The 23261-nt window shown below is 39.6% G+C and overlaps 1 protein-coding gene across 1 annotated transcript; it reads left to right on the top strand.

Moving 5' to 3' along the window:
• The first annotated feature begins 2376 nt into the window (after positions 1 to 2376).
• LOC129734034 (tubulin alpha-2 chain) lies at positions 2377 to 22998 on the top strand. Its single transcript, XM_055695738.1, has 5 exons — positions 2377 to 2536; positions 21048 to 21270; positions 21326 to 21627; positions 22000 to 22677; positions 22737 to 22998. The coding sequence occupies exons 1-5, from the start codon at positions 2534 to 2536 to the stop codon at positions 22878 to 22880; spliced, it is 1350 nt and encodes a 449-aa protein (XP_055551713.1). The 5' UTR covers positions 2377 to 2533; the 3' UTR covers positions 22881 to 22998.
• Positions 22999 to 23261: the final 263 nt, after the last annotated feature.

Here is a 23261-nt window from a genome sequence, read left to right as displayed (position 1 = left end):
TGTGGATGCATCCGATCCCTGTTTTAGGCGACCCATCATCTTCTGCTTTTTAGATGGTTGTGTGGAAATAGACTGTTCCACTTGTTCACACTGCATTTCCTCCTCGGAAGGAGAGAGAGCCGACCTCTCAATGCCAGCCAACGCGGGATACTCCGCAACGAACACGAGAATGAAGACCGAATATAAGAAAACTTTACGAGCACAAAGAGCGTCTGCACCGCACAACGGTTCGACAGAGAATGATGATGATGATGGTGAGGATTAAACTGAATGATTATGAGCGGCTCCGGCTGAAACAGGCTCTTATACAGGCCAAATAGCATGTTTTCAATTGCAAGGTATATGATTCTGTCGACCGTGCTTGGGAAGCAATCATATAACGACCAATCAAAGGTCAATTTTTGCGTTTTGACAAGGCTTGACTATTTTTAATAGTACAGTAATGTGAACTATAAAATTGCAATTATCTTCTTTTGGGAAGAATCTTAGAAGATTTTCCAATCTATTGCTGCAAGAACGAAGAAAATCCATCGAATACTAACCGATTTATTAGCATTTGAAATTGGACATATTTTTCACTTTTTTCGGTTTTAGATTTTCATTTCACATCCCTATGTAGCCGAACTTCCTCAGAGAAGTATTCTACTTCAAAAAAGCTAAATAGAAGAACCCCAACCCATCCGAAATGGCCAAAACAAACCGAACAGAAGCGGTCTACCAGCCAGCCACCGTTTTATGGTGCTAATTTCGATTTTCCTACGCTCTGTATGTTTTGAAGTAGAATACTTCTCTCAGGAAGTTCGGCTACATAGGGATGTGAAATGAAAATCTAAAACCGGAAAAAGTGAAAAATATGTCCAATTTCAAATGCTAATAACTCGTTTAGTATTCGATGGATTTCCTTCGTTCTGGCAGCAATAGATTGGAAAATCTTCCAAGATTCTTCCCAAATGAAGAGAATTGTAATTTTATTATTCAAAGTATTGTACTATTGAAAATAGTCAAGCCTTGTCTAAACGAAAAATTCGACCTCTGGTTGGTCGTTATATGATTGCTTCCCAAGCACGGTCGACAGAATCATATACCTTCCAATTGAAAATATGCTATTTGGCCTATATAAGAGCCTGTTTCAGCCGAAGCCGCTCATAAAAGTTCTAGACAGCGACAACAGCAGTCATCCCTTTGCAGCAGCAGTAGCAGAGCAGTGGATATCAGCGTTAGCGGATAGCGACCACAGCACAGCTGTGGAGTAGCAATGGATAGCGCACTAGTTGCAGCGGATCTCAGCATCGATAGCAGCTGGACCAGCTGATGCAGGGACAGCGGATACCAACTGTGGCATGGCTACGAATAGCGTAGCAGTTGCAGCGCGTATATCTGACCATGAAGCATTTATGCAATAATTGAATGAAAATTGCAATCGCAGCAATCGGCCCTTTTCAAGGCTACTAAATGTTTTTAGAAGAGCATAGTGAATGGTTATTAATAAACTGCAACTGAGGTTTGATGCTGGCAAATGCACAACAATGTGATGTTTATTACGATTTGTTGATACTGTGCATAACAAGCGGTATATACGAAACAAATCCGATTTCAAACAGAAAATTTCGGTACGTTCTGCTCACGATGCTGAGTCTGTTTTAGAAAATTCACAACACTTCATTAACAAGGATGTAGCGCCTTGAAGAAGACGGTTATGGTTAGACATCACAGCAGAACTTCGACCTTTATACTCATGTCTACCATCGGCAATATCAAACACGCAACAATTTACTTCCATGCGACACGGGGACGGGAACATTTTCTTCTTCCAAGCCGCACAAAACGACACAATACATATTATAGCTTAATGAATTGCCTTAATGAGAGCTCTATCGGTCCGGCTCGAAATAATGTCCACAAGAAATCGTTTTTGTATATCTGTGTTGCGAAACTGAGAAAATCTGTAGGAACTGAAAATAAACTAAAATGAATGAGATGTATTTTCCGTACATGAGTATTACGCCATAGGAAATAAAATTTTTCGAACGTTGTAGAATGGTATAACTGGAAACAATTTAGCCACACCTATTTTTCCAGTTATATCATGCAACTGAAGTTTGATGCTGCTGCAAATGCACAGCAGTGTGATGTTTATTACGATTTGTTGATACTGTGCTTAACAAGCGGTATATACGAAACAAATCCGATTTCGAAATGACTGACACGCAAGCAGCCAAGTTATCTTTCTTGTAAAAGTATTCTACTTCAACCTTGCGGTCGTGGCTTAGCACACAACCCTCCTGTGATTTTTTGCACAAGCGCCAGCCAACCAGCCAGCCAAGTTAGTACAAGGTAAGGAGTGGCCAAGAACACGTCCGGGACGGTATAAAAATGGATCAGAAACCCGACCCCGAGTCAGTCTCTGTTCACATTTGTTCCCTTGCAGACAAATTTGTGGATACGGTGTGTGTGTTTAACGGTTCGTTGCTGCTTAAAGTAGTTTCTAGTGAAATCTTCCAGTTTTAATAAGCACAAAGACAAACAATCAAAAATGGTGAGATTTGGAAATATTACTAATAGCGTAAACCGAATCAGAGTAACAAAATGTTAGGATGAGTGACAAGCATGCAACTGCTATTGTGTTTTACTTTGTACATATACCTACTTAGTTTTCGTGATAAATTTGAAACGGATTAGTTGTGGGAAACGTGAACATTTAGTCAACGGTGAAAGTATTCTGAGGGAAATTGATTCTATTTCCTCCGTTATTAGCGAGAACATTGGGAAGTAGAAATGGTGAACTGTAAATGAAAGCCATAGCTTTCATTTAATTTGCGCGAATATTTAGAACAATTCTATCATTTCCTGGCCGGTTACTAATCAACGTCAAATTGATAACATATTTTCGAAGCATCAAAAAAGCATAAAATAGCAATACATTCATGAAAAAAACTCCAAATAATAGTTTTATAAAATTTGTCGCATTTATCGATAATTTTTGAAATGCCTTAGAAGCGACACAATGTGTATGAAGAAAAAAAAATTCTTATTTTTTACACAAGAAAAACGGCAAGTTAGGCTTCTAAACTTGGTATTTATATAATATACTTGGTTAATATCAACACAAATTTGAACCCTCTTGAACAGTTTCGAAATTTTTTGTCCACTTATTATACTAATAAGGTCATTTGCATGAGTAGAGAGCAACACTCGCACAACAAGAAAAAAAAAACAACATAGTGTTGAGGAAAAAAAGAATGAAAATTAGTGTCGTAAATTTCTTTTTAAATTTTGAAGATTCTCTTTTAACATTTTTGGGTCTATTATTCACATATTATGAGCCCGTTGAATACAAGTTTAAGCCTTATCTTCATTATCTTTATAAAGAAATTTTGATTTGACCAGTAAAGCAACAGCACTCTTAACTGTGGATTTTTAGAAAATTTTGAAACGGAGTTCGTGCGAAAAAAACTCAACAGTATTTGGAGTCGTTAGGCATTCAAAACTCAAAAACGAAACCAACGTTATACCAAACTTCCATAAAACAAATCACTATGGCAGAGAACACGTTGTAAGAACAAAAAAAGTTACGTTGCTCCGCTGTCGCGGCTTACTACGATTACTGCGGTAAAAAACATTAATTTGCGGGAATTCATGAAATCCATTTGAAAAACACGTTTCTCGTCAAAAAGCGGCCTTAAATCTATTGACCCTTTAGTGCCCAAGTTAGTTTTTTAGACGGACTTGGACAAAATCAATATGAATCATTATAAACATTTTATTAGTATTTAGAGAAGTTTTCTAGAGGTTTAACTGAAGCCCGCCTAGTAGTGGCATTGGGAACTAGAGGGTTAGTGTCAGTTCGATAAGCCTATAATAGGGTTGTTCAGCTCCCTGATATTATTTTTAATTGCGTTAATTTATTCAAATATTAAGGCTGCTACAGCGAGACCGTCACAAGTGAAAAAATGGCTTTTTACAATAAAGTGGTTGTGGAATTCAGTGAACAACTTTTTACAGACAAAATAAATCGAGAAAACCAGGATTTGGTTTAACAAGAAGAAACTTCATTCACAAAACAAAAAGAATAATCGGCTTGAAAGAATTTAAGGTCGGTGTTGAAACGCTAGGAACTTCATGAGCCGATTAGGCTGTTTTACAGATAAGCTCCTTTTTAGTTGAATCAAAACCCCATTTTCGACTGCACTTCCAAAGGGATAACCTATGGGATAACTGTCGGTCGGTTCCTCTGGAGTTACTCTTCAAACCCGTTGACTCGTCAGAACAATGTTAGTTTCGGCATACCGTAGTAACGTTCCGACTCCGTTTATGGCATTATTTTCATTATTTTTGCACTGAATTAACGAAGAAAGGAAAGCAAACAACAGTTTTAACAGTTAAATGGAACGTTTAGTGATACTCGTTGTTTCAAAAAAAGTAGGAGGGTGGTATTCAAGACACGACCGCATGACGTTGACTACCGTATTCTTAAAAAAAAAATATTCCATTGAAGCAAATAGTAGAGGGAATTGCAACGCTTCTTTTACAAAACTTCTGTAACAAAATTTCGAGGCTCCAAAAGGTACCAGTTTCCGATTATTCTCGTCCAGAATTCCAGCCATTTTAGTATTTTGCAGTAGCCATTTATTACTAACAGCCACCAGCATAACGGGTGAAACCGGCACGAGATGACCGGTACTATTTTGTCTTTCCTCCTTTCAGCTGCTAACATCCTGGCGCTGTCGTGAAATTAACATCAACATGAACATGCATTTTTGCAAGGTTTTTTTCCGCTAGCAACAGCAATTGTAAAACATAAAATTCAACTAACCGCTTCTATTATAAAACTGCGAGGCACCAAAAGGTGCCAGTTGCCGATTTCTTGTTTACTGGTTTCCGTTCAGAATTCCAGCCATTTTAGTACTTTGCAGTAGCCACCAGCATCACGGGTCAAACCGGCACGAGATGACCGGTACTATTTTGTTTTTCCTCCTTTTAGCTGCTAACACCGAGCGTCCGTATGTACCCGGTACGGTTTAATAATGAAACTGATGGGGTGAAATGTTCGAACGATACGTTTTATACCAAGGCTTCGTCAGATAAATAGAAAGGGGGATGGGCTACATAGATGATGGAATGGTAGAGACAAATGTTTCTTGGAAGCTGCGCCGGCCGCTGTCATAATATTAACACCAACACAAACATGCATTTTTGCAAGGTTTTTTCCGCTAGCAGCAGCATTTGGTAAAACATAAAATTCAATTTGCCGCTTCTGTAACAAAATTTAGAGGCACCAAAAGGTGCCAGTTGCCGATTACATTGTTGTTTTCTGGTTAATCTACTAAAAGCCACCAGCATTACGGGTGAAACCGGCACGAGATGACCGGTACTATTTTGTCTTTCCTCCTTTCAGCTGCTAACACCTAGCGCTGTCGTGAAATTAACATCAACATAAACATGCATTTTTGCAAGGTTTTTTTTCCGCCAGCAACAGCAATTGTAAAACATAAAATTCAACTAACCTCTTCTATTATAAAACTGCGAGGCACCAAAAGGTGCCAGTTGCTGATTTCTTGTTTACTGGTTTCCGTCCAGAATTCCAGCCATTTTAGTACTTTGCAGTAGCCACCAGCATCACGGGTCAAACCGGCACGAGATGACCGGTACTATTTTATTTTTCCTCCTTTTAGCTGCTAACACCGAGCGTCCGTATGTATCCGGTACGGTTTAATAATGAAACTGATGGGGTGAAATGTTCGAACGATACGTTTTATACCAAGGCTTCGTCAGATAAATAGAAAGGGGGATGGGCTACATAGATGATGGAATGGTAGAGACAAATGTTTCCTGAAAGCTGCGCCGGCCGCTGTCATAATATTAACACCAACACAAACATGCATTTTTGCAAGGTTTTTTCCGCTAGCAGCAGCATTTGGTGAAACAGAAAATTCAATTAGCCGCTTCTGTACCAAAATTTCGAGGCACCAAAAGGTGCCAGTTGCCGATTATAGTTTCCTGGTTAGTCCGTCCAGAATTCCAGCCATTTAAGTGTTTTGCAGTAGCCATTTACTACTAAAGCCACCAGCATTACGGGTGAAACCGGCACGAGATGACCGGTACTATTTTGTATTTCCTCCTTTCAGCTGCTATCACCTAGCGTCCGCATGTCACTGGTGCGGTTTTGGAATCAGAATGATGAGGCGCCGGCCGCTGTCGTAAAATTAACACCAACAAAAAGATGCATATTTGCAAGGTTTTTTCCGCTAGCAGCAGCATAAACATCGGAAACAGAAAGTGACAACAACAATAACAACAAAGTCAGATCGATTGTATCCGTTAGTGTCGACTGTGCTTGGGAAGAGAGGTAGTGATTGGCTGCGCGGTATGATTTAGACAATCGATATTAATTACCAATTTTTCAATAGTGTATCTCAAACAATAGTTTGTTTTTGTTACATAAATTTAACCGTAAAAGAATTTCTGATCGATTGATGCCAAAACCTCGAAAACCTGATTATAGATGACTGCAAAATAAGCGCTCAAAACCTGACCACTTTTCTCTGGTTTTCCCTGGTTGAATTACTAGATTTTTAAATTCAGGGGCCTAACTTCGATATAGACGTTAGTCAACGTCAAAATAATTATTACGTACGTAATAACGTACGGCCGAATTATTTGATTAGGGGTTATACACCTTTTTAGTTTTCAAAAAACCGAAAAAAAATTTATTGTATTATCTTCAAATACAACATCTTGAGAACATTTTCGCAAATTTTCATAAAGAACTGAGCAATAGGAAGAAAGTTAGAGCGATTTGCAGCGCGCCTCGCCACGGCCGCATAAGCTAAACTTGAAACTTTACACGCGATTATCTCGGAATAGTGTTTTCCGAAAAATGACTTTGCCGTGATCCTGATTGCGGGAAAACTACTGAACCGATTTCCTTCATCTTTTTTTTAAATTTTCGTTATCAAATACGTCGGTACTTTAACGATCGCTTTTTGAAATATACAGTTACATTTTGCCGCAAAAAAAAATTTAATGCAATTTTTAGCGCTCAAAACGTGCATTTTTTGGGAAAAACGTTTCCGTTTGCACTGAAAACAAAATACTCATAAAAGCGATCGTTCAAGGACCCGGCACACTTCTAAACTAATGAAATAATATGAGTTTTTCGATTTCGATTGACCCGCTGAGTCTCTATCAGGATCACCGCAAGCCTCTGCAAAAAATAGCGTTTCGGGGAAACGGCCATTACTCGAGTAATAATTGGTATATCTCAAAATCGAACGTATTTTGTTGTTGTTGATAAACTGTACTTTCAGAAAAATACCCCTTTGAAGCTATGAAAATGGTGCTATGCACTTAAAAATAGATTCAAACTTCCCTCATTTTTGTCAACCAAAAAGGTATATAACCCCTTAATTGATTAAAATATAATAATGTTACATTATCACGTTGCTTTATGAAATATTGTAACAGACGGTTAGCTCAGGTGTTACATAAACGCTAGGTTCGGCTAACCGCCGCTATTTGTGAGAACTTACGACCCACTGTGGTCCAGAAATGAAGAAAGGTGGTCAAAAGTCATTTTCTCATAAACGTTACATTTTAGAGCAATACTGTCTTCGGGTAAGTTTTAGAGTAAAACAAGACCCTTCATTGGACATTAACAGATCCGTGATTAATCCCCCTACAAGTGAGATAAAAAGAACATTTTCTCTAAAAATCAATATTTTTTATCACCGTCTTCGGCAAAGTTTTCCAAAATAACATAACAAAAAACTTTGCTGAAGATACTAGGTAGCTATTTCTCAATATTACTGCGCTATCTGATTATGTTCAATGATGTTTTAAAAAAAAGGTTTTTGCCGTTAAAATTCATATTTTATACCACTATACCTCTGATATTCTCACTGAACTTTCAAAACAACATCATACCTTTATTTTTTATATGTTATAGCAGACTTTTATTTACCATAATAAGGTTTCTATTAATTTTTCCTGCCAAAAAATTAACTTTTGACAAGTAATTTTTAATTTTCTGCCGTTTCCCAACACATCCCACGGCAAGATTACCACCAATTGAATTGTCCATGTGCTCTGCACACACGGCAGTTAAAATTTCTTGCAGAAATTTGCAGAAACTTATAAAATCATGGAACAAAACAACTTCAACGTAAGTTCCTTTACGTCACGTTGATCAATAGCGGATCTTTGTTGGGAAAAACATAGCAAGCTTTGCATTTTTACGTTGTGATGCATCTTTTATGTCGAATTCGCTTTGCAGCTAAATAAAAACACTTCCCGAGCAGTAATGGTGTGCGTAATACCAAAGGTAGCTGTCACTTTTGTTTTGGTCATTATCGCCATTGTCTTTTATCGCGTTTGTGCTACTGTAAGAAAAATTTGCCAATTTACTGAAAAATCACAAAATAACACAATAAAATAAATAAAATTCAACCTGTTGTTTGACACGCGAAGAACAATAATCAAAGCAAACCGATTTTGAAGCATTTTTTTTTATTTTGACACATACGTGTTAATGTGTTGGTGTCTTCAAAACTGGACTCTGTTTCTTGCGTGGACTGTCCGGGACAGAAAAAGGGTAGTCCGGGATAGTCCGGAAAATGTAAAAAAAACAGTGATAGGACAAAGTGTAGTCCGCGGGGTAGCTACACCGCAAAAACGAAAACGACATTAAAGTATTATCAATGCATGTAAACAATAGCTAATTATTATTGTTGCCTACTGAAGATAAATTATATGAGCGGTGCACCTATTCGGGAACATTTGAGCTGAAATTTGAATTTTCAAAAACCACGTGTTTACATGCATCGATTATACTTCAAAAGATGCATCAAAACGTAAAAATGCAAGCTTGCTATGTTTTTCCCAACAATGATCCGCTATTGACCAACATGACATGAATGAACTTACGTTAAAGTTGTTTTGTTCCATGATTTTATAAGTTTCTGCAAATTTCTGCAAGAAATTTTAACTGCCGTGTGTGCAGAGCACATAGACAATTCAATTGGTGGTAATCTTGCCGTGGGATGTGTTGGGAAACGACAGAAAATAGAAAATTACTTGTCAAAAGTTATTTTTTTGGCAGGAAAAGTTAATAGAAACCTTTTTATGGTAAATAAAAGTCTGCTATAACATATAAAAAATAAAGGTCTGATGTTGTTTTGAAAGTTCAGTGAGAATATCAGAGGTATAGTGGTATAAAATATGAATTTTAACGGCAAAAACCTTTTTTTTAAAACGTCATTGAACATAATCCGATAGCTCAGTAAGATTGAGAAATAGCTACCTAGTGTCTTCAGCAAAGTTTTTTGTTATGTTATTTTGGAAAACTTTGCCAAAGATAGCGATAAAAAATATGGATTTTTAGAGAAAATGTTCTTTTTATCTCACTTGTAGGGGAATTCATCACGGATCTGTTAATGTCCAATGAAGGGTCTTGTTTTACTCTAAAACTTTCCCGAAGACAGTATTGCTCTAAAATGTAACGTGTACGAGAAAACGGCTTTTGACCACCTTTTTTCATTTCTGGACCACAGTGCGACCGATAACTCACTTGAATCAAAGGACAAAGGAACTAAAAACACATACCAGACATACAAGGCTCAGTGGTAGATAAAGGATACAATACAAATCATTTGATATTACTTATATTTAACGAATTCCATGGAGAAAATGGTGCGTTGCAGCCGTCAGGAACTGATGACTGCAACATGCATGCCAATAAAGGCGGGTGACTCAAAATGAATGGGGCTATTCTGCAATGACTGTCGCCTCACTGATTTGCCCTATCCACCGTGCTCGCAGACAAAGAGAAAACCTATCGGTTTGGGCCTCGAAGAGCGGGGGGCCAGACTCAACCGGACCTCTTTGGGCCTTCTTCTGCAGAATGTCCGTTTCTTCCTCAGAATACGTGAGACCGCGTTGATAGCGTGGATCGTCGGTCACCAGCACTTCCGTCAGGAATAGTATGACTCTTCAAATTTGGTACCTCTTCATTTTTCGACGTCCAACTGCCGGCCGAAATCTTCCCTGCTCCGATCGCCTTTTGTTGCCGTTTCATGTGGCGTTGATGGTAAATCACGCACCACAAATCAAAACCAGCGGCATGTGAAACAAATCGTCTTCGGGTTAGGAATCTCTTCGTTTATAATCTAGCGGTTCTGCAGGAATATTGATCTCTAGTGACGACCCCCCTGCGTTCCTTGATCGGGACTCGTGTATTTTTGATTACTTATAATTTCGGTTTAGATATAATAATCCAACAGCGGATCCGATTTCCCTGGCTGAGTGACTATTTATAATTTTGAAAATTTAATGTTAATTTTAGCTTACTCTACCCTAACCCTAAACAATAAGAAAGATCCAAGCAAGCTTGGACACGAGTAGACGTCTTTTTGTTTTTCGCGTTCGCGTTTTGAAGTAGAATACTTCTCTCAGGAAGTTCGGCTACATAGGGATGTGAAATGAAAATCTAAAACCGAAAAAAGTGAAAAATATGTCCAATTTCAAATGCTAATAAATCGGTTATTATTCGATGGAGTTCTTTCGTTCTTGCAGCAATAGATTGGAAAATTTTCTAAGATTCTTCCCAGAAGAAGATAATTGTAATTTCATTATTCACACTATTGTACCATTGAAAATAGTCAAGCCTTGTCAAAACGAAAAGTTCGACCTCTGATTGGTCGAAATATGATTGCTTCCCAAGCACGGTCGACAGAATCATATACCTTGCAATTGAAAACATGCTATTTGGCCTATATAAGAGCCTGTTTCAGCCGAAGCCACTCATAATAGCTCTCGACAGCGACAACAGCAGTCGTCCTTCCTTAGCAGCAGCACTAGCAGAAAGCGGCCACAGCTGTGACGCAGCAATGGATAGCGCACTAGTTGCAGCGGATCTCAGCATCGATAGCGGCTGATGCAGTGAGGCACTTTAGTGAAATACAGTCTCTGTGCGATAGTGGGCACTAGTATATGCATTCAATGAAAAGTTGACTCATTTTGACAACAGCCTTTTGAGCCGTCTAGTTTTGAGTGTTAAATCAGTCTTACACTGTTTATTTTATCCACACTGTCAGTGATAACGCAAAGATGTAATCGGCATCTTATCCGATACTAAAATGAACAACAAATTGTCCTTTTCAGGATGAAATAAAAACTTCAATCAAGTTAATATTTTCTCATGAGTTAATTCACATTTTTAAATTTATAAAAGTTATAAATTTTACTTTATCTCCGTGTCTCAGAACGTACTGAATTATCTTTTCGTTCAGTCATGAGCTCGACATCCAAAAAAATTTCACCTCAAAATTTAAAAATTGTCAAACCCCAACTCTAACAAGCAACTTACTATATTATTGAAAATGGTCAATCCTTGTTAAAGCGCGAAATTCGATTGATCTGATTAGTCAACGTTTATTAACTAGAAAAAATGACTGACACGCAAGCAGCCGGGTTATCTTTCTTGTAAAAGTATTCTACTTCAACCTTGCGGTCGTGGCTTTGCACACAATTCTCCTGTTTTTTTCAAGAAAAAATAAATTCTAGAAGACAACTACGACTAAATATCGACAGTGTACAGATTGATTTGTTTAGTCACTTGTGTTGTGATGTGAGTGCCAAATGTGAATTTATATCGGAAAGATCCAGATTTAATGTGAAGATGAGCCAAAAGGATTTTGACTGCTCTGACCATGTGGAGGGAATATGATTGTGGAAAGGAGAGGTTTCGGATTGATGTTCAAATTTGGTTTTAAGTGAACGCTAAGTATTCTTGCTTTAATTGTTTTTATTCTCGCATATACTGGTGATTTTAGCGTCGTTTTCATATGGTTTGTGCGTCGACAAGTGGGGGAGCTGTGTGTGAAATGTCCAGTCGTTCAGTGGCCGGAGGCTGGAGGAGACTTATAGTTTTTATGCGAATATTTTTGATGATCCGAAATTTCTGAGACTCTTAACATCCTTTCTGATTTTTAGCAGCACTTTGAATGTTTCTGTGACAGTTTTTCCTTCTTTAATAACAAGAAACATTACCTCAATTATTTTTTACTAAAGGAATATTGCTTCAAGAGAGCGAGTAATGGCGCTATAACATAAGCTAAAAATGCTAGTTAGTACTCAAGTTCCAAAAGTAACAGTTGAAGCGAGTAAAGGCGCTATATCCTTGCTTTCGAAACCCGATCATAAGGAGGAAATCCCTATGCTCCATCCCAGGAAATTGATCAACAAACGAGTTACTTTCTTAGCATTGTCACTCTCAACGAATTATATTAATTTTTACATAAGCATTGGTTGGTACGGACTGTCCCCGTTCTTAGATTATTCTGTATTATATTGCGCTACACATTATGCCTGCCCGTTGACAAAAAAAATGTGTGGAAATCATTTTTTAGAAAAAAAATGGTGGATATCATTTTCCAGGATCCTTTCAAGTACTGGCTGTGTTAGTGTAGACTAGACTGTACCCTAATCCTGCACAATAATTTTGGAGCCTTTTTATTTTCAATCTACCTAACACATCAACTTATCAATACTTGTGAAACTGTTCAAACGTATGGTATGCATATGTTTTCAGTTAATTGTTTTCGATGTCATCGCGTAACAATATTCCAGCAAGTTGATGATAGAACAAATCTACTTTAATTCACGTTTTGAATTTTCTAAACAGAAAAGCTAAGGAACAGAAAGATCACAAAATTTCTACAACATTCAATATTTCTGTGAGGAGGCTCCCTAAGACGCGAAGCTATGATTTTTGATTTGCGTATGTGAATCTGGTGTTTGTTCTCCCGCAGAATCGATTCTAAGTGTTTGCAATAAAGCAATTGACATTTGATTTACAACGAACATAACCTTACACTTATGACTCTGTTGTTTTGGAGCTTTTGAAGAAACAAATACAAACAAAGTGTTAAATTAAGTAAATTTGGGTGCGGTATCTAGGATATACTAGGGATCACTGGATTTGGATTTTGAAAGGGGTATGATATCACTGGCTTCCGGAGGCCAAACTTGCCATCTAGCGCTCAGAGTTAGTTTGTCTCAGATGGTTCGATTATTTATTTAATGACATGGCCTAGTCTACAAAGTTTCTCCAATTCACTCGGCTATTGACTGTTTTTTCTTCCTACTGGATTCGGGTCAAACATCATTCTCGCTGGGTAATTGTCCGGCATTCTTGCACAAGCCTTACCCAGTGTACCCGTCCAGCTTCAGCCACCTTTTGAATACTGGGTTGTAACCGTTGGTTACAATTCTTAGTTTTTATTTGATGTCATTATTTATTCGTGTGTTTCGAGCCTTCACGTTTCTCTCCAATACAGAACAAAAGCACATAAGTTAGGGACAAATACCGCTGCAACAATACAAATCGCTGTTTGGTCGATGAGGCTGGATTCAGCACGGTGCAAACTGCTTCAAAAATGAAGATTTGAATTAAGCGCAAAACTATTGGAGGGAACTGGCGGACTTTCTGAGGATATATAAGGAAGCAGACTCGTAGACTCGCGAGCTTTTTTATACAACAGGCGTCCGTGTGCTGTGCAGTGAGTAAAACCTAGGATTGGACCCCCCCTCCTTGTGGGGCTATTGGAAGTGCGCTTGCAGATTGACCCGCAGCTATGTAGAAACTGCGCAGTACACGGTTCGGCCCGCGAACCTGGAATGGTTCCGCGCCTAACCCGTAAAGGAGCATCGACACCCTCGGACATTATGTCCTAATCGTTAAGGAGGGTCCCCTCTCGGTTCTGGCCATTGCGGTCAGGCCGATTACGTCAAGGAGGGAAGACGCCTACAAGTTTCGGTTCATGATATTTGGGTTCCCGCTGTCCTGGTATCTCGCCATCCGCCTTGTACCGGTACGACATCTGGTTACGCAGTCGAGAGGACTCCTGCGTCAGCATAAGCAAAGTTAAGCAGCAAAGACTAGTGAGTAGACATTACACGCCACAACATTGTTACACTTACACGCCACAAATACACGAAATAAATAAGTAAAGTGAAGGTTCTTGGTTTTTGTACTTTATCCGCGTTATCCTTGGTTACCCGGTAGCTAGCCGACCCTGCGATACCAGCAATAGGGCCTGCTCTGCCGCAACATTTGCCAGCCGTAAGTGTTAGGAAGTCAGTCGGTTTCAGGGTAGAGCTATATTCCGTCGCCATAGAGCTATATCCCGCCAAAGATCGTCCTTAGTACCCGTCATTCGAAAACTCCGAGCACAACCTTTGCTGATAATACGCCTCCGAATTCCACGGTTGGTATCATTGTCCTAAGTTACAGTGAGCCAAAATAGACAAATTCGTCGACTACCTCAAACTCATCTCCGCCGATCGTAATGCTGCTGCCTAGGTGTTGTTGGTCGGCTTCGACTAGCATATTCTCCGTTCTAGACATATTTATCTGCAACCAAATCATCGCTGCTTCCCCTTATTAGTCTGGTGTACTGTTCTGCCATCGTCGCAGTATTTCGGTCGACAATGACATGCCATTAGCAAGGCAAACGAATGAACTGGATTTGTTCTATATCGCCCTGCTGAACCCGAAAATCCATCCAAAATCCGCACACAGCACTTCGTGCCATCCACCGTAGCCTTTATCAGTCTAGTCAGTTACCCCGGTAGCTTTTCTGTATCCCGAAGGTGGCCATATGTATCTGTACAGGGCCATATCCCTTTTCTGTATCCCGAAGGTAACACATTGTCCTCTGCCTGGGCATCATTCAGGTGTTTGTCGAAGTGCTGCTTCAATCTTCGGTCACCTCACGATCGTCCGTCAGATTTCGGCTCGCGACACGAAGCCTCTGTGGGATGCGTGGAGTTTCTGGTAGAACTTTCGTGTTTCCGGAGAATGATGCAGCTGTTCCAGCTTGGCATACTCTTCCTCCTCTAGGCGGCGCTTTTTCTCCCGGAAGACTTCATCGCCTTCCTACATTCGTCGTCGAACCACTCGTTCCGTTGGGTTCATTGTTGATGATTGTTTTGATGGTGTTCCAACAGTCCTCGAGAGAAACTTCCTCCAGCTGCTTCTCTTCCGCCAGCACAGCTTCTTGCGAATGTGCGTAGTTTCCGGCGACGTTAGGCTGCTGCAGTCGCACGAGATCTAACCGAGGCGTCGGTACCGAATGTTGCTAACAACGGAGAGTTTTGGGGGCATCTTAACCATCACCAACTAGTGGTCCCAGTCGACCTTAACGCTTCTATACGTCGATGATGTCTGAGGAGTGCCGACAATATACATGTGTAGGGGGTTGGTTGGTTAATGGAGTGGCAGAGTTTAAAAGTCTTAGGCCTATTTCGTTGGCCTTCCAGGCACCGGTTTATATTTCTTCTTCTGACCGACCTTAGGTCGTACGTACTCACTGCGCGTAGAAATCATCTTTGTCGTCTTCCGAGGTGACGGCTGTGCACGCTTAAGATACTGATGTTAAAGAAACGGTCATTGGTTCTCAACCTGCACATTCGAAAGCTGTTCCCAGCTCATGTGTGTTGCCGCAGCTCTGGTAGATGACATGAGCACCTAGGAACGTACCTACTATTGAACCCTTTCAGCACACCTCCTGCAGTGCTCCCTTGGAAATTGAGAGATCGGCTGTTCCACGTCCCGAGTTCCGTTTTTGTTAGTCCGTTTTTGTCGTGGGGGTCTGAGCTAGTTACAGTCCCAATTCCTTTGTTCCTCGTTCATTACTTGTGAGTGTTCTACGGTGGCGGCTTTAAGGCCTGCGCACCAACGCCCTGTCTATCAGGAAGACTTTCATTCACAACACTGTTTACGAGGACGGTAATCGGCCGCTCCTATCATGGAGTAAAAACGCCGTTATAAGCCGCTCCTAACATAGAGGACAGACGCAGGAGAACTCTAAAGAGCCCCCCTTTCCTCTTAGCATCCGACCATGTTCCACCAGGTTTGGTTATACGATCTTCTCTTGGTTGCTTGTATCCCACAGGCACCGCGTGGAGATCGGGATGGGTGGCTGGATAAAAGGCAAAGGACCACGTGTGGATCTATTTTATTACTGTAGATGCACTTGGCACGGTACGCATTCTCCAGCCGTTTACCATCCCACCAGCCAAGTGTTGTTCATAAATTCGCTAATTTTTGCAGTTATCAGTGAGATTCCGGTCGAAATCGTTCACGAAAGGGTTTTGTTCACTCACATGAAAAATGCTGGGTTGTCGTTGTCGCACGGTGACTTGCCAAAATAACTTGCGAACCAAATATAGGCATACATTGTTCAGTCATCTCAAGAGTCTTCCAATGGTTACAGCAAACGATTGATTATCTTTGGTCTTTTTCGGCATTAATTTCCATGTTTAACAATAAATGCCAATACTTATTCAAATTTTCCTCTGTCAAATCATTGAAAGGATACCGCCTAAAACTTTTGAAGTAGAATACTTCTCTCAGGAAGTTCGGCTACATAGGGATGTGAAATGAAAATCTAAAACCGGAAAAAGTGAAAAATATGTCCAATTTCAAATGCTAATAAATCGTTTAGTATTCGATGGATTTCCTTCGTTCTGGCAGCAATAGATTGGAAAATCTTCCAAGATTCTTCCCAAATGAAGAGAATTGTAATTTTATTATTCAAAGTATTGTACTATTGAAAATAGTCAAGCCTTGTCTAAACGAAAAATTCGACCTCTGGTTGGTCGTTATATGATTGCTTCCCAAGCACGGTCGACAGAATCATATACCTTCCAATTGAAAATATGCTATTTGGCCTATATAAGAGCCTGTTTCAGCCGAAGCCGCTCATAAAAGTTCTAGACAGCGACAACAGCAGTCATCCCTTTGCAGCAGCAGTAGCAGAGCAGTGGATATCAGCGTTAGCGGATAGCGACCACAGCACAGCTGTGGAGTTGCAATGGATAGCGCACTAGTTGCAGCGGATCTCAGCATCGATAGCAGCTGGACCAGCTGATGCAGGGACAGCGGATACCAATGGCAGCGTATAGCGGCCACAACTGTGGCATGGCAACGAATAGCGTAGCAGTTGCAGCGGGTATATCTGACCATGAAGCATTTATGCAATAATTGAATGAAAATTGCAATCGCAGCAATCGGCCTTTTTCAAGGCTACTAAATGTTTTTGGAAGAGCATAGTGAATGGTTATTAATAAACTGCAACTGAGGTTTGATGCTGGCAAATGCACAACAATGTGATGTTTATTACGATTTGTTGATACTGTGCATAACAAGCGGTATATACGAAACAAATCCGATTTCAAACCGAAAACTTCGGTACGTTCTGCTCACGATGCTGAGTCTGTTTTAGAAAATTCACAACACTTCATTAACAAGGATGTAGCGCCTTGAAGAAGACGGTTATGGTTAGACATCACAGCAGAACTTCGACCTTTATACTCATGTCTACCATCGGCAATATCAAACACGCAACAATTTACTTCCATGCGACACGGGGACGGGAACATTTTCTTCTTCCAAGCCGCACAAAACGACACAATACATATTATAGCTTAATGAATTGCCTTAATGAGAGCTCTATCGGTCCGGCACGAAATAATGTCCACAAGAAATCGTTTTTGTATATCTGTGTTGCAAAACTGAAAAAATCTGTAGGAACTGAAAATAAACTGAAATGAATGAGATGTATTTTTCGTACATGAGTATTACGCCATAGGAAATAAAATTTTTCGAACGTTGTAGAATGGTATAACTGGAAACAATTTAGCCACACCTATTTTTCCAGTTATATCATGCAACTGAAGTTTGATGCTGCTGCAAATGCACAGCAGTGTGATGTTTATTACGATTTGTTGATACTGTGCTTAACAAGCGGTATATACGAAACAAATCCGATTTCGAAATGACTGACACGCAAGCAGCCAAGTTATCTTTCTTGTAAAAGTATTCTACTTCAACCTTGCGGTCGTGGCTTAGCACACAACCCTCCTGTGATTATTTTTCCCTGGAATATCTATGTAAAAAATAGTAGAAGGGTGGTAACCAAGACACGACCGCATAGTTGACGTAGGACTACAATAATTTTATAATTTTATTTTGAAGCTATGTTTGATTTGAGCTCGTTTTACTTTTGTAGTTTGCTTGATTTATTTTAACCAATTTAAGCTCAACATCTTCCAAAAGGAAGGTGTTTTGGTTCCGGTGGTAATATCAAGTATCTAGGTCGTCAGCCCAAATTCATCAAGCGACACCTCAAACGACTTGGAACTAAAACTAGTTGATTGGTGGCCATTTCTACTGTTAAGGTCGTCTTTGACCATTTAAAAAGTAAAAAAAGTCATGAAAAAAACCGTTCATTATTGGCATGGTTCGATTTTGGCAACAGAAAAAATTCTGAGGTGTTGCCAAAATCGAACGGGGTCTGTATTTTGATTATTTCTTTGCAGCACTCTATCTTAGAAGAAAAAATATTCTCTTTAACATTCACAATGGTCCAGAAACCAAATTAATGAGAAAATTTGGGTCTAGAGCTCTATAGCAATGTTTTAGAAAAAAACTTTATTTTACAAAGTTACTTAAAATTATTGGAGCTATAAAATTGTAAAACAAGGTTTTCTATCTACAAAAATAAAAAAGTTAGATACTTGATTTTCCCCCAAATTTGGTTTCTGGACCATTGATGAATACCTTTCATTCTAATACAGCGAATTTTCTTTAATGCGCGAAAAGGCAACCTTCTATAAAATATTTAATTGAGTACGATTTAGTAGAAATTAAACTTCCTTCTATATCTATTTGTCTTGTTGAAGTTGGCTCACTCACCGATCACAAAGCGGCAAAGATGTCACATAAATTTTTTTCCTGTAATTACAAGCTCGTGGAAAAAATATCGATAACGAATTACAGTTTTAGTAGAAAATGTATATTCACAGAAAATTTGAAATTGACATAGAATTTTATGAACATGTTAACATTCAATTCAGGTCAATTTAAACATTTTATCAGTATACAGAATCAATCAGAAAAAAATTTGATCAGTTTCAAAATACCAAAGAACAACGAAGATACCATATTTGAAAGTTAAATGTCCGTTATCTTCGAAAATAAACTGGGCTAGAGTGATGCACAACATTAGCCTCAGCAATTAATGTTTGCATAGCGTTGTTCAATTACAAGTAAGGTTATGGAAAGTAATATTTTCTTGCAAATGCTAATTCAAAAAAATTGCAATTGAAAAATACAAACACTAACGTCGGAACTCTAATATCAAGATGAAATGAATTTGGTTTTTCTCTAAACCGCCACCCGCGTGATGCAACTAGTATTGTCATATTGGACTAAATTCATTTAGCTAGTAAAATATAATCATCAGTACAGCTCGTTTAACTACCTATTCAAAGATCTGTACGGAGCATTTTGGTTTTCTATTGTCTTTTAAATACCTTATATTTAGTTAATTAAATAAATCTAAAAAAGGCAGAGTGTAGAGTTCAAAAATAAACAACGCATTTTGTTGTCCCCGGCGGCGCAGCCTATTTTGCGACATCCGAAAAATCATATTGAATTCTGATATTTGCTGCTATACGAAACAAGAAGAAGAAGCAGACAATTCAAACGGCAATTCGATTGTGTTCCACGCCCCACTGTGCGTCACAGTAGCAATGTACTTGGCTTGACTGCACAAAAATGAATATCAAGTTTTCCTGCACTGATAGACGACGAGTAACCAGCGCTCTTTTCATACATTACTTGGTGCAGTACTGTTGCCTGTGCCATCATATTCTCCTTCAAGACATCAGTTTTATTAACATTAACATATTTGTTAACAGCAGAACGTAAAACTGTCTGGTAGTGGAGGTGGTTACGAACTTTCCGAAAAAGCTTTACCTTCAAGACATCAATTTAGTCTAGGCTGATGGAAGCTAACATTAGTTGACCTATTGGGACGGGGAGATTCTGTCAAATATTTTTTTGCCACTGCTATACAGGATATCACTGCAGGCAGTTGGTGTCTATTCATAAAGTCTGTGCTAGGCGTGCTTGCATATGATTGGTACATTGTTGGTGAAAAATTCGACCTTGAAACTTTTATTCAATTTTCACTGTTTAACAATGAAGTGATAATGAAAATTGAAGAATCACAAAATTGTCCATCATTTTATCAATCCAACGACATATCGATTATTGTGGTCCATCATGTGGTTACATCAGTATAACCGTTCGAAATCTTTCATTCCGTCGTTACATCTTGGTTTTAGTTTTCACGGAATGTATCTCGGTATAGTGCGGTTAGACGTAGTCCTACGTCAAAAATCTGCCCATATTTCGAAATCCACGCGTTAATCCCAAGAATCCCGTAAATTTGACTCCTAAAGACCTCTTAAAGGTGACTTTGGTGTAGCGTTTTGATTAAAACTTCGAACACTTCAGAATAAAAATGGAACTATAAATTTGTTGCCTAATAACTTTTGAAAAAAAAAACAGTACTCTTTACTGAGACCACAACATATAAAATGAACATTTCATATCACAGTAAAAAATTGATAAAGTAAATGGGCGAATCTGAAATGATTGTTCAATTTAAATTGCCGTTCGAAACCGTGTCTCAACCAATGATAAAACAAAAGAAGATGGTATAATCGTTGGTGGGTGCGTCTCTCTGTAATCGGTTCCGATTCAGTGGAGATCTTCCGAAGTGGCACAGAACCGTATCCGTTTGCCACCGGTTATACTGGCATACGCTAGTACACATCTATCTTATGTCTCTTCTTTTAAGCTCTGTAAATAATTCAATAAAAAGCTAATTTCATTTATTTTTAGAAAACATGTTCAATTCTTTGTAACCAACAGTAAATACATTGAACGGAAACATGTGATGTGTGACCGATTTGCCAAAAATGGAACAATGAAAAATTGACTCCCACACCGAATCGCGAACGAACATCAAACGGTTTTAATGCTTGACTAGCATGAACGAAATTTGTTCAATTGTTTTAATCGCTTTCCGAGCTCGGGCTGCATGGAGACTAACTAAAAATGGCAATATCTAATTGAGGATGGGTGCGCAGTTGAAATTAAATTTTTATTGCTTTATTTTTCATTTGCCTTCCAGAGAGAGTGCATTTCGGTTCACATCGGCCAGGCTGGAGTTCAGATTGGAAATGCCTGCTGGGAATTGTACTGCCTCGAGCATGGAATCCAACCGGATGGCCAGATGCCCTCGGACAAAACCATCGGAGGCGGCGACGATTCGTTTAATACGTTTTTCAGCGAAACCGGGGCCGGAAAGCACGTTCCTCGGGCCGTTTTCGTTGATCTCGAACCAACGGTTGTGGGTGAGTTGAGTCATGATTTGATGAAGAGTCGATATGATAATCTTAATTTCAATAGATGAAGTCCGCACCGGAACCTACCGGCAGCTGTTTCATCCCGAGCAGCTTATCACCGGGAAGGAGGACGCCGCCAACAACTACGCGAGAGGCCATTACACCATAGGGAAGGAAATCGTCGATATCGTGCTGGATCGCATCCGTAAGCTGGCTGACCAATGCACCGGGCTGCAGGGATTTCTGGTTTTCCACTCGTTCGGTGGCGGTACAGGAAGTGGTTTCACCTCGCTGCTCATGGAACGCTTATCGGTGGACTTTGGAAAAAAATCTAAATTAGAATTCTCTATTTATCCGGCTCCTCAGGTTAGTAAGTACACAGCAGAGGCCGAATAGCGTGCGCCAGGTTTATTAACCTCTCTCTCCGTATGCAAATGCTGCGTGTAAGCTTTTGTCTCCACTTTCTCGTTTTCCCATTGATTGCATTATTATTGATTTTGGCTCGAGATCTAGGTTATTTTATATAGAGTATTATCATGAATTTATTTCCTACATAATAGCTTTTTTTTCTCGACCTAAAAACACGCAAAGGTAATACTTTTCTTTCACGTTCAGAAAGCATATACTTACAGCCGCCCGTATAATCTGCACGCGGAAAACGAATATATCAAGTTTTTTTGTTCGGAACGAATTTCCGCGGTTGCTTTTAGCTATTGTTTTATCGATTTTTCCTTCCAGGTCTCGACTGCCGTCGTAGAGCCGTACAACTCCATTCTGACCACTCATACAACCTTGGAGCATTCCGACTGTGCGTTTATGGTCGACAATGAGGCCATTTACGACATTTGTCGCCGCAATTTGGACATCGAGCGACCCACTTACACTAATCTGAACCGTTTGATAGGACAAATCGTATCGTCCATCACGGCGTCGCTTCGTTTCGATGGAGCGTTGAATGTAGATCTTACCGAGTTCCAAACAAACCTTGTACCTTATCCTCGAATTCACTTTCCGTTGGCTACGTACGCACCGGTGATTTCCGCTGAAAAAGCCTATCACGAACAGCTGACAGTTGCGGAAATCACCAACGCCTGCTTCGAGCCCGCTAATCAGATGGTGAAATGCGACCCACGGCATGGAAAGTATATGGCCTGTTGTATGCTTTACCGGGGGGATGTCGTACCGAAGGATGTTAATGCTGCCATAGCTACGATCAAAACGAAGCGGTCCATTCAGTTTGTCGATTGGTGTCCGACGGGATTTAAGGTGGGCATCAATTATCAACCGCCGACCGTTGTTCCGGGTGGTGATTTGGCGAAGGTCCAACGGGCGGTCTGCATGCTGTCGAATACGACAGCCATTGCCGAAGCTTGGGCCAGGTTGGATCATAAGTTTGATCTGATGTACGCGAAGAGAGTGAGTATCCGAGCTTAATTTTCGATCTAGTTGAAACGATTAACTAAGTAACATTACAGGCTTTTGTCCATTGGTACGTGGGAGAAGGCATGGAAGAAGGAGAATTCTCCGAGGCTCGTGAGGATTTAGCTGCTCTGGAAAAAGATTATGAAGAAGTCGGCGTGGATTCCACTGAAGAAGTGGGAGAGGGTGACGAATACTAACTGGTTTACTATCATCACACGAACACACATAATGCACAAACAACTCTAGCGGATCGCACAGCCATAGCGGTCAATAGCAATCAATTCGCATAAAAAATGCACCGTTTGAAGAGTCAAATTACTGTTTTCAGGCCAGTAATATCCGAAATACCTTAGATTTGAAAATGTGAAACCAGATTCAAAAATATTTACTGAATACTAATATGTGAAACAATGTATCATACCTTTACTATACACGTGATTTTGTAAATGATCATCACTATGCACCATTATTATACATGTGTACCTCCATCAAACAGATAAGAGCCAACTCTCGGGTGTTCTGGACTTGTACGTACAAACGTACGTACGAACGACTAGTTCGTTAAACCACCTTTTGCA

This window comes from Wyeomyia smithii, chromosome 1 (genome assembly GCF_029784165.1).
Source record: "Wyeomyia smithii strain HCP4-BCI-WySm-NY-G18 chromosome 1, ASM2978416v1, whole genome shotgun sequence".
Taxonomy (NCBI): domain Eukaryota; kingdom Metazoa; phylum Arthropoda; class Insecta; order Diptera; family Culicidae; genus Wyeomyia; species Wyeomyia smithii.
Note: the sequence above shows the minus strand (reverse complement) of the source record. Positions and strands in the feature narration are given on the sequence as shown.

Coding starts and splice junctions, on each gene's coding strand:
- LOC129734034 (XM_055695738.1), top strand. Junction 21,628..21,999: donor CTATTTATCCGGCTCCTCAG/GTTAGTAAGTAC, acceptor TTTTCCTTCCAG/GTCTCGACTGCCGTCGTAGA. Junction 22,678..22,736: donor ATCTGATGTACGCGAAGAGA/GTGAGTATCCGA, acceptor GTAACATTACAG/GCTTTTGTCCATTGGTACGT.